The sequence below is a fragment of the Diaphorina citri genome, unplaced genomic scaffold (genome assembly GCF_000475195.1).
Source record: "Diaphorina citri unplaced genomic scaffold, Diaci psyllid genome assembly version 1.1 scaffold484, whole genome shotgun sequence".
In the NCBI taxonomy this organism is placed as follows: domain Eukaryota; kingdom Metazoa; phylum Arthropoda; class Insecta; order Hemiptera; family Psyllidae; genus Diaphorina; species Diaphorina citri.
The window spans coordinates 207918-218879 of NW_007377919.1; the positions used below are offsets into that span (position 1 = coordinate 207918).

The 10962-nt window shown below is 36.3% G+C and overlaps 1 protein-coding gene and 2 long non-coding RNA genes across 3 annotated transcripts; 1 reads left to right on the plus strand and 2 right to left on the minus strand.

Annotated features, from left to right (window-relative positions):
• Positions 1-3775: 3775 nt before the first annotated feature.
• Positions 3776-4335, plus strand: LOC113467482. The gene is made up of 2 exons (XR_003391548.1): positions 3776-3975; positions 4076-4335. It is a non-coding gene; the product is annotated as an uncharacterized LOC113467482 (long non-coding RNA).
• A 91-nt stretch (positions 4336-4426) lies between these two features.
• LOC113467481 lies at positions 4427-5042 on the minus strand. The gene is made up of 2 exons (XR_003391547.1): positions 4649-5042; positions 4427-4544 (listed from the first exon to the last, which is right to left on the minus strand). It is a non-coding gene; the product is annotated as an uncharacterized LOC113467481 (long non-coding RNA).
• Positions 5043-5183: 141 nt separating this feature from the next.
• LOC103509295 (protein PBDC1) lies at positions 5184-9726 on the minus strand. Its single transcript, XM_026823683.1, has 6 exons — positions 9336-9726; positions 7326-7391; positions 6948-7007; positions 6342-6482; positions 5487-5689; positions 5184-5363 (listed from the first exon to the last, which is right to left on the minus strand). Exons 1-6 carry the CDS (start codon positions 9357-9359, stop codon positions 5351-5353), a joined length of 507 nt encoding a protein of 168 aa, XP_026679484.1. The 5' UTR covers positions 9360-9726; the 3' UTR covers positions 5184-5350.
• Positions 9727-10962: the final 1236 nt, after the last annotated feature.

Here is a 10962-nt window from a genome sequence, read left to right on the forward strand (position 1 = left end):
GACATTAACGATTCCAGAATTAGCAGGGGCTTTTGCTTCTCTTCTTCCTTCTGTCCTATCATTTTTCGGGTCGCGAGCCCTTGCTTGAATAGACGGAAGCCTACTTTAAGGCGGGACCCGCCCGTAGCTTTGAAGCTGGTGATCCTCGGAATGGCTGCCGTCGTGCGCGATGGGTAGGTAGATTGATCCGACCGAAAAAGAGGAATGGAACAGGAGATAGCCACAGGGTAGTATTCCATCCTAAAAAAAATAGAACCCAAGTATCAGTAGAAGTAGCGGACTAAGATAAAGGACGAACTAGTATCGATGCAAACACATCCAGAGGTAGAGAGGTCCAGAACTAAGTTAATGTCAATAAGCGACCATTACTTTTATTTCTACAAATATGGGTTCGCTGGCTGGGATATAGGATTGTCAGAGCATAATAAGATCCTTAATCCGACAGCCAATACATGACCGCTATTCTATCCGAACCGAACATCCCGCTCCTAAAATAACAACATGTCAAAGCGTAACTTCTACCATTGACATGCGTTCGGAACCACCTCATCCAATGGTGAAGGGTATGTTTGACATTTTCCTTGATCATCTCGGGACGGTCGTTTCTCTTTTTATGAGAGTTAATGGAAGAACAAACATGATGGCTAGAGGAAGAAAGTGTACTGATCCTACTCATCCAGAGAGTCGTAGTACGATCAGGCTTGCTTAGGAAGAATATTCTGGGCGCGGATCCGATAAAGAAATACCCAAGTAAGGATATGCACAAGGCGTCCAAGTACTACGTTAGGATATACATGAACTTCCGTGAAAGAAACACCGTGTCAAGTAGTCTAAGGAAAGAACCTCCACCGCCGAAAGAAAGAACCATATGATCGCAAACTACAGTAGTGCGTATCGTAAAGCTTTGGACTTTTAGTCCCTTCCCTTTATGATGCTAATCGTTGCTATTCTGTTCATATAAATAATCAGACTTACAGCTTAGACTAACAAGAAAAATTTAACAATTAACGAACTTCTAAGGAATTAATTTATAATAAGGAGCTATTCAATAAAATCTTTTTTGATGTTATCAATAAAAACAATATAAAAAAAAAAAAAAAAAAAAAAAACGACCGATTGCAATACTTTCTCATAATAGATTCCCTAATCCATTTACCTACATATTGGTAATAGAAAGTAATAATGGGACAGGTACAGCCCATTAGCGTTGAATGGTAGAGATTGTCCCAGACCACAATTTGCTTCTTTTTTTTTAATTCCTTGTATTTGTGTAGGTACAAATGAATTGCATTGCCTCTGTGTACGGCAATGGTTGTTCTTTGAGCCAAATGGCTTTTTGACCACGGCTCCAAGGCCACTGAAGAAATAACAGGATTTATACGCGATCTGGAAAAACTCGAAAAGTCATGGAATCTGAAAGCCGGCCAAAAAGTCATGGAAAATCATGAAAATTTAAAGAAAACCTGGAAAAGTCATGGAATTTGCCACCCGGTCAAAAATTAAAAATGTTCAAATTAAATACCTATCAAGTTGCTTTTTGACCACGGCTCCAAGGCCACTGAAGAAATAACAGGATTTATACGCGATCTGGAAAAACTCGAAAAGTCATGGAATCTGAAAATCGGCCAAAAAGTCATGGAAAATCATGAAAATTTAAAGAAAACCTGGAAAAGTAATGGAATTTGCCACCCGGTCAAAAATTAAAAATGTTCAAATTAAATACCTATCAAGTTTTTTTTCCGAAAAACGGCCTGCAGCGCATTCCCCCTCATATTCCTTGACGTTCTGTATTGCATATTTTATTTAAATGAAGGGGTAATCTTACTGATTTTTAAGCATCTCCGCCCCCTAATTTTCTGGAAAACTCATGGAAATTTTTTGGAAAAGTCATGGAATTTCATCCCGGGAAAGCATATAAACCCTGAAATAATTTATATCCCCCCCTTTTTTTAAGACCGAAAACCTGACATCCGTTCCTACTCTCCGAGCAACAGGAGGGATCATCTGGCAGAGAAAGTCCTCAACAGTAACAACGTTCTCAGCTCTCTATCCAATAGTGAAGGCAATGTCTTGAGCAACCACAACAGCAGCGAGAGCAACATCCTGAGCAACCATTCCAGTGAGGGCAGCCACCAGAGATTGGATTCTGTGTCCAGGTAGGGCATATTAAAAAAGTGACGTTTCTTTGTGTTATTATTTCACAACTTTGGTGCTCACTACAGTATTGTAGGATTTTTCCAAACTCATATCGCAATAATCCAGCTCCTAATGTTTACCTACCATGCTGGCACCGGTCACTATGCGCATTTATATTACATAGCTAGATAACTACTCATTTTCCTCATGAGGCTGAGTGAGCCCCGCAACGGCCAGTCACGGAATCAATCATTTGCGTGATACAAATTTTTTGACCCAGCAACCATTCCAGTGAGGGCAGCCACCAGAGATTGGATTCTGTGTCCAGGTAGGGCATATTAAAAAAATGACGTTTCTTTGTGTTATTATTTCACAAATTTGGTGCTCACTGCAGTATTGTAGGATTTTTCCAAATTCATATCGCAATAATCCAGCTCCTAATGTTTACCTACCATACTGGCACCGGTCACTATGCGCATTTATATTACATAGCTAGATAGCTACTCATTTTTCTCACGAGGCTGAGTGGGCTCCGCAACGGCCAGTCACGGAATCAATCATTTGCATGATACAATTTTTTGACCCCGCCGGGAATCGAACACGGGTTTCCCGCGTGCAAGGCGAGCGCAGTGACCACTACGCCATGGGAGTTGACGGTAGGGCTGCCCTGCTAAAAAAGAGGGCAGTAAGTCCAAAATTTGATTATTAAGAGGTGAGTGAAAGCTGTAATTGGTGTGACATGAGCTCACGTAGAATGTGTTACCTTTCCTTAATCTGCGATGACAGTCAAGAGATACAAGACTTAACAATTGATTGCAATCTACATTGCCAGACATTAATTTTTGTAAGAATCTAGAATCCAATAGAAGGCGACGATTTTTTAAAGTATCAATATGAAGAGGTGAATTCGGATAACGAAACTGTGAATATGAGATGAACCTTTTTTGAACTCTGTCCAGCATGTTCTCGTGATTCTGACTCAGAAATGACTGCCAAAAACTTCAATGACGTTTCCTGAAAAGTTAGGAATTTGGATATACTGCCTTTTCATTAAGGAGGGCAGAGGGCATATTCGTAGTGACACAAATCCCATATGTCCCCATAGTACACTTAACAGTGCCTTTCAGTGCTATTATTCTAGGTCGCTGGTTTGATTGCTGCCCGGAACGGATTTTATCCTGAATGGATAAGGTTCGTTCTCGGAACAGCTGGGTTTCTCCTACGGCTGGATTCCTTATTTTGTATTTCCCCCCTTTTTTCAAATTCAAATAAGGTTTTTATTATAAAATGTACACGTATTCTGTACCCAATATAATTATTATTATTCTTATGTTAAGGCGGTCTCTTCCTGATCCCTTATGTCTTATGTGCCGCGTCCATTTTAGTTTAGGACTATTGCACTACTACCAAATACATGAGACAATGTTTAGACTGACTTTACTGACTTAGTAAAGAGACTTTTCAGTCTTAGGAGTATCACCTCTATCACAAAGAAAGGAAAAAAGCCCCCTCTGTACAGCCACTTGAGTCCTGATGTTATCTTCGTTTCAGTGTCGACTCTACAATGAGCGGAAGGACAACCAGCTCCGTATCCAGTGGGGGAGGTACGGCTTATTTGCCTTCTAATAAACAATTATCCATCTTGTTTTCAGTTAAGTTACCTGGAATGCTATCGAACAGTGTACTCTCAGATGAGAAGATAGAGTACATACTGGAAGTAGTTCAAGATCTGGCTGAGTATATCTCTGAACATGAAGACTGGTTTAGACCTAACATCTACGTGAACAATACCTTCTGAACTACTCTCCAGAGTTGTCTTCACGAGGCTGACAAATCCAGGTAGTCGATAGAACACTGATGTTAAGCTACGTTGGTCATTGCTATCTGGATGGGTGGCGATTTGATCGTTTGTTTTAACCATTTTTTTTTTCTTTTCCAGGTAGTCGATAGAACACTGATGTTAAGCTACGTTGGTCATTGCTATCTGGATGGGTGGCGATTTGATCGTTTGTTTTAACCATTTTGATTTTTTTTTTCTTTGTTCCTACGATGTTTAAAATAAATTTATGAACAACCACAGAATCAAATTCTGTCCTCGGGTTACAGTTACAATAGTGTAAGTTCTCTTGTAATCTAGACCTCGAGATTTCGATTATTCTTGAAGCTAAAAGTTGTTTCTTCACGGAATAATGTAAAGAGAGGTTAGGGGTTTTCTAAATCGCTATTTGGAAGACAGCCTAAAAAATTGAAAGTATTTTGGAGTCAAAAAGAAGAAGAAAAGTTCAAATAATTAACTTTTAAAGTTATTTAAGTTTGTTTAATGTATAGTATAAAATGTATTTTGTACATGAAGTTTGTAATGAAAAATGAAATCATATTTTAAATAAAATGTATCGTTTGCAGAATACCTTGCTTGTCATTTACTTTTGGAAGAATGTAGAAATTTTGTACATGAAGTTTGTAATGAAAAATGAAATCATATTTTAAATAAAATGTATCGTTTGCAGAATACCTTGCTTGTCATTTACTTATGGAAGAATGTAGAAAAACTATTATTTCAATAGTTAAAATACAAGTACATATTATATTACTTTCCTTATTATAGGATAAAGAAAGTAAAAGAAATCTCCAATATATCAACACATTTGAAATGAAAGAAAGGAGGTATGCAATAATTTATCAACTTATCACAATCCTATTCTAGAAGGACTGGAATTCACACAAGGCAGTAGGTATTCTAAAGGGTATGAATCTATGAATATAAATGTTATTGGTGTCCTAAACACGTTCAACCTATATCACGATTTCCTCCTTTGCTTTTCCCCCTTAAATTTCACAGTGTTCTCCTCGGGACAAGCTCCAGATAGAAGACAATGCAATAATTCAGAAATTCGGATACATTACGACTTTTTACTTTCCTTATTATAGGATAAAGAAAGTAAAAGAAATCTCCAATATATCAACACATTTGAAATGAAAGAAAGGAGGTATGCAATAAGTTATCAACTTATCACAATTCTATTCTAGAAGGACTGGAATTCACACAAGGCAGTAGGTATTCTAAAGGGTATGAATATAAATGTTATTGTGTCCCACACACGTTCAACCTATATCACGATTTCCTCCTTTGCTTTTCCCCCTTAAATTTCACAGTGTTCTCCTCAGGACAAGCTCCAGGTAGAAGACAATGCAATAATTCAGAAATTCGGATACATTACGACTTCTTGGTCCGGGTGATGGGACTTGGTAGACCTGTGCATGAGCCCTACAAGGCCCTACACTTGAATTTAGACCACGCTACGCCACTGCAATGCAATAATTCAGAAATTCAGATACATTACGACTTTTTGGTCCGGGAAGGTTTGAAATTGTCGCGTATGCTATCATTCAGTCCTTCCTTATTGCGGGCAAGTTCGATGGCATAAAACTGAATTCGTGTGGAAAGCATAGTGTTGGCTTCACTGTACTCCCCCTTTGCGTCGAGGCGAAGGAGCGTACCGAAATTGTAGTCCTCGATCATGTCCTTGAACTTCTCACAAAACTCCCTCCATTTCTGTAACAAAAGAGATTAAACGTTAAGTTAATGTTTTGATCCAAATAAATATTCACAGTCTAGTGTTAGATACCTTTATCAGTTTCATATTAGATCTTACATTCAAGTAGGAAAGTTATAACACGGTAGGTTGATGAAAAAAAAGTGGGCAGACATACAATTTCGGACAAAATTATGGGTAATTTTCTTTACAGCGTACCGAAATTGTAGTCCTCGATCATGTCCTTGAACTTCTCACAAAACTCCCTCCATTTCTGTAACGAAAAAAATTAAACGTTAAAGTTTTGATCCAAATAAGTATGTTTTAGTCACAGTCTAGTGTTAGATACCTTTATCAGTTTCATATTAGATCTTACATTCAAGTAGGTAAGTTATAACATGGTAGGTTGATAAAAAAAAGTGGGCAGACATACAATTTCGGACAAAATTATGGGTGATTTTCTTTATCAGTCTAGTGTTAGATACCTTTATCAGTTTCATATTAGATCTTACATTCAAGTAGGTAAGTTATAACATGGTAGGTTGATAAAAAAAAAAGTGGGCAGACATACAATTTCGGACAAAATTATGGGTAATTTTCTTTACAGGACTTTTATTACACATAGTATATTTTCTTTTTGAAATAGGAATGTGCTACATTGTTCCTACTTACTGCTTTGCCTTCAGGACTCTTCATCTCTTCTTCATTCAGAACATCCACTTTGAGATCTGGGAAGTCTGCACGAAATGATTTCAGAATCTCATCATCATGAGCTGTGAGTCGTAGGATTTTGGGATCCACTGAGCATAGGATCTGGAAATACAGATATGTCAGAATGTTTTTTATTACTCTAAGATCTAAGATAAATATTATGAATGAAAAGAGTGTGTCTTTGCCTATCTATGTTGACAGGTTTGCTCACTGATCTAGTATATAACTAAACACTTGGAAAAAAGAGGGAACCTTCTAAAGTGAAAGTATGTTCCCATACAAGTAATTATTTAATTACTTTTTAAAGAGCATAGGATCTGGAAATACAGATATGTCAGAATGTTTTTTATTACTCTAAGATCTAAGATAAATATTATGAATGAAAAGAGTGTGTCTCTGCCTATCTATGTTGACAGGTTTGCTCACTGATCTAGTGTATAACTAAACACTTGGAAAAAAAGAGGGAACCTTCTAAAGTGAAAGTATGTTCCCATACAAGTAATTATTAAATACTTTTTAAAGAATATTAAAGAAGTCTTAGAAAATCTAGAGTTAATACCTACGTACATTAAAGTAAACCTCTGCATGATCAACAGCCTTGCTGACCCACATAGCTTCCACGGAGGGCTGAAATGGAAAATGTGACAAAGGCAATAAGTAGGTAAATCAAAATGAAACAAATAGCTATTGAGAGATTGTGCATGATAATGATAATCAATCAAAAGATGGGAATATAATATATGTATGCATGTAATTAGGTTGGAAAAATAAAACTATGAATGAATCTGTGCCTGTTTGATGTTTCACTCTGTCTGCACTGAGGCAAGAGACCAAGAAAGAATCTGTTGAAAAAAAATTTTGGTCTGGGCACCACCAAGTCCTTTTTTTTTTTTTTTTTTTTTTTTTTTTTTTTTTTTTTTTTTTTTTTTACCAATACAGACTTACATCATTTACATATTCTTCAGCTGGTCTGGACAACACACTAGCTCCAGCAACAAGTTCACCAGCCCCCTGGAAAAAACAATGTAGAGTTAGAAAAGAATAAATGGTAATTATGCAGAAGTCATGTCCGTGGAAAAGAAAAGCTCCTTCTTGTATTTAACCTAACACTAATCACTGCTCTAATTGTGAAAACTCCTTCTTGCATTTAACCTAACCCTATAATAACCAGGGTCACTGCTCGTTTGTGCCAGTTCCTTTGGTAGCAATATTCCACGGACATGACTTCTGCACAAGTAGGTACCAAATAAATTTGAATGTGATAGTCCCCAATACCTACGTTAAATGTGTGGCTTTTGTAGCTTTACAAATTTGAACGTGCTAGTGCCCAATGCATAAAATGTATGACTTTCATAGGTACCTTTTTGAACATTTTTTTTTTTTTTTTTAACAAAGGAGTTTATAAAGCCTTACCTCAATTCTACAGTGCAACAATAATATCCACTACATGGCAACCACTGTTAGAACCCTATTCCATGAAGCTATTTTACAGTTTGCACTTAACCAATCACTCCTATCAGGTAGGTACTCGCCAAGTTGGTTTTCTAAATAACTAACAAAAGGTAGATGAAGAGTACTTACAAGATCAGCTGATATTTGAGCCATGACTAGCACCTAGGAAACTTTATGCCTGTGTTATCTTTGTGGTGTTTGAAGAAGTTTGACAATAGAGTGAACTTCCCACTGTCCACTAAGCACTAAGCGTGTTTGCTTAAGATGTTAAACTTTCGTGAGAGTTTCTTATCTTATCAGGAGTTAAGGGCTTGAACTAGGTAAGGCAAAAGTTGAGTTTTTAGCTTCTTTCTGCACTACAACAGTGACTGATTACTGGGTGAAATTAATTAGCTACATTCAAATATTATTTCGTTAGATACTTGAACTTAAATAAGTATTATTTTATTAAATAATTATCCTTCAACTTTTACTTTTTACCACTTTGAACTCTTTTGTTTTATTTTGTCACGAGGTTTTTTTAGATTTGATTTTTTGTTTACAAAAAACTTGCTTCCGGCAAGTGCTGCGCTCTCACGACATAAAAAGGAAAGACCGGATCTTTAAAACAGCGAAAAATGTAGTTAAATCTGAATATCTCATTTCAATCATTTGCTTTGAAAACTGGGAATCTACGCAAGAAATGTGGACAAAATTTCAACTAAACTTCCTGCTCATTAGGATCTGTTTGAAATTAAATGACTGTTCAATGTACTAATTTAAGATTGTTTTTAATGTACAATTTCATTTTGTATCTAAGATTCTAATATGTACAATGTACATACAATACATACATACATTACATACAGTTGTAGCATGCATTTTTATATTCCTAAACATGACCAAATGTAATTTTTCTAAACTTCCTAACTATCTTCAAAATACTGTAAAGCGACGTTCCTGAAATTTCCAGGGGGTTTTCTGTCTTCTACATGAACTTTTTTTTGTTCTTCTCTCCGGACTACCTGTTCTATTTTAGGTAGTCCAGGCTCTGCAAGCTTTCGCTCTATTGAAATGATCCTGTAAGGTCAAGTGGTGAGTCTACACAAAATAAATTCGTTCCAATGTTCTATTTTCAAAGTGATCTTTTCTTACTACATTAGAACTCCAACTCAACAGAGTTTAAAAAGCCTTACATCAATTCTACAGTGCAACAATAATATCCACTACAGGGCAACCACTGTTGGAACCCTATTCCATGAAGCTATTTTACAGTTTGCACTTAACCAATCACTCCAATCAGGTAGGTACTCGCCAAGTTGGTTTTCTAAATAGAGTTTAAAAAGCCTTACATCAATTCTACAGTGCAACAATAATATCCACTACAGGGCAACCACTGTTGGAACCCTATTCCATGAAGCTGTTTTACAGTTTGCACTTAACCAATCACTCCAATCAGGTAGGTACTCGCCAAGTTGGTTTTCTAAATAACTTACTAACAAAAGGTAGATGAAGAGTACTTACAAGATCAGCCGATATTTGAGCCATGACTAGCACCTAGGAAACTTTATGCCTGTGTTATCTTTGTGGTGTTTGAAGAAGTTTGACAATAGAGTGAACTTCCCACTAAGCACTAAGCGTGTTTGCTTAAGATGTTAAACTTTCGTGAGAGTTTCTTATCTTATCAGGAGTTAAGGGCTTGAACCAGGTAAGGCAAAAGTTGAGTTTTTAGCTTCTTTCTGCACTACTTATAACAGTGACTGATTACTGGGTGAAATTAATTAGCTACATTCAAATATTATTTCGTTAGATACTTAAACTTAAATAATTATTATTTTATTAAATAATTATTCTTCAACTTTTACCTACTTTTTACCACTTTGAAAGTTTGAACTTTTTTGTTATTTTGTCACGAGGTAAACGAGGTTTTTTATTATTAGGTAGGTATATTTTGATTTTTTGTTTACAAAAAACTTGCTTCCGGCAAGTGCTGCGCTCTCACGGCATAAAAAAGAAAGACCGGATCTTTAAAACAGCGAAAAATGTAGTTAAATCTGAACATCTCATTTCAATCATTTGCTTTGAAAACTGAGAATCTACGAAAGAAATGTAGGCAAAATTTCAACTAAACTTCCTAACTATCTTCAAAATACTGTAAAGCGACGTTCCTGAAATTTCCAGGAGGTTTTCTGTCTTCTACATGAACTTTTTTTTTGTTCTTCTCTCCGGACTACCTGTTCTATTTTAGGTAGTCCAGGCTCTGCAAGCTTTCGCTCTATTGAAATATTCCTGTAAGGTCAAGGTCGTTCGCTGAGAACTGTCCGATTTACGGTTGAGAAGTTGCGGGTTCGATACTCCCCTGTGTCAACAAATTTCCCTTTTATTCGTGAATCGTTACCAAATAAGCATGTGAATAGTTAAACCCATGTGATTTTTCACGCCAAATCGAATGGTGCTACTTCTAGAACCGTCCGACTTACGGTTGAGAAGTTGCGGGTTCGATACTCCGCTGTGTTTTCTTTCTTTTAGTACGTATTCGCAAATGTAATAGAAAGTCGTGTGATGTTCACACCAGATTTTTTTTATTAATAATCTTTCTTTCCTTTTTTTCCGGTAAAAGCTCTTTAATATACATACATTTTTTTCACCACATACAGGTAACCAGTCCGGATTTAAATTAGGTACATTTTAAGATTCTAATGGTGGATTTCACCCCCTGTGTTTTCTTTCTTTTAGTACGTATTCGCAAATGTAATAGAAAGTCGTGTGATGTTCACACCAGATTTTTTACATATTGCAACGAGTAGATACTGTAGGTATTCAGTATCTACTGTATAACGCCATATATTAACGTAAATAATTGCCAAAATACTGTGTCTACTGTCTACACTTAATGGTGGATTTCACCAATGACTTATGGTGGATTTCACCAACCTTCTTTCCAGCCTCAAACAGCTCCGTTAGCTTAACAGCCCTGTTAAGCCAATACAAATTAAATGGAACTTAACTGGCTGTTAGCTTAACAGGAGTTCTAATGACTGAATAAATATTGGTGAAATCCAACATTAGAGAGAGATTTAACTAGTGAGAAAATTTTCAATCATCCAAAAAGGATATTTTAATAATTTAATTAAAAAAAAAAGTTTTTAGT

What these genes read in the sequence shown, in the direction of transcription:
- LOC103509295 (XM_026823683.1), bottom strand. Translation starts at nt 9,359, where the DNA reads ATGGCTCAAATATCGGCTGATCTT. An exon ending in ATGCAGAGGTTTACTTTAAT is followed by an intron (nt 6,483 to 6,947) that starts GTACGTAGGTAT and finishes CTGTATTTCCAG; the next exon opens with ATCCTATGCTCAGTGGATCC. An exon ending in AGAGTCCTGAAGGCAAAGCA is followed by an intron (nt 5,690 to 6,341) that starts GTAAGTAGGAAC and finishes CTTTTGTTACAG; the next exon opens with AAATGGAGGGAGTTTTGTGA.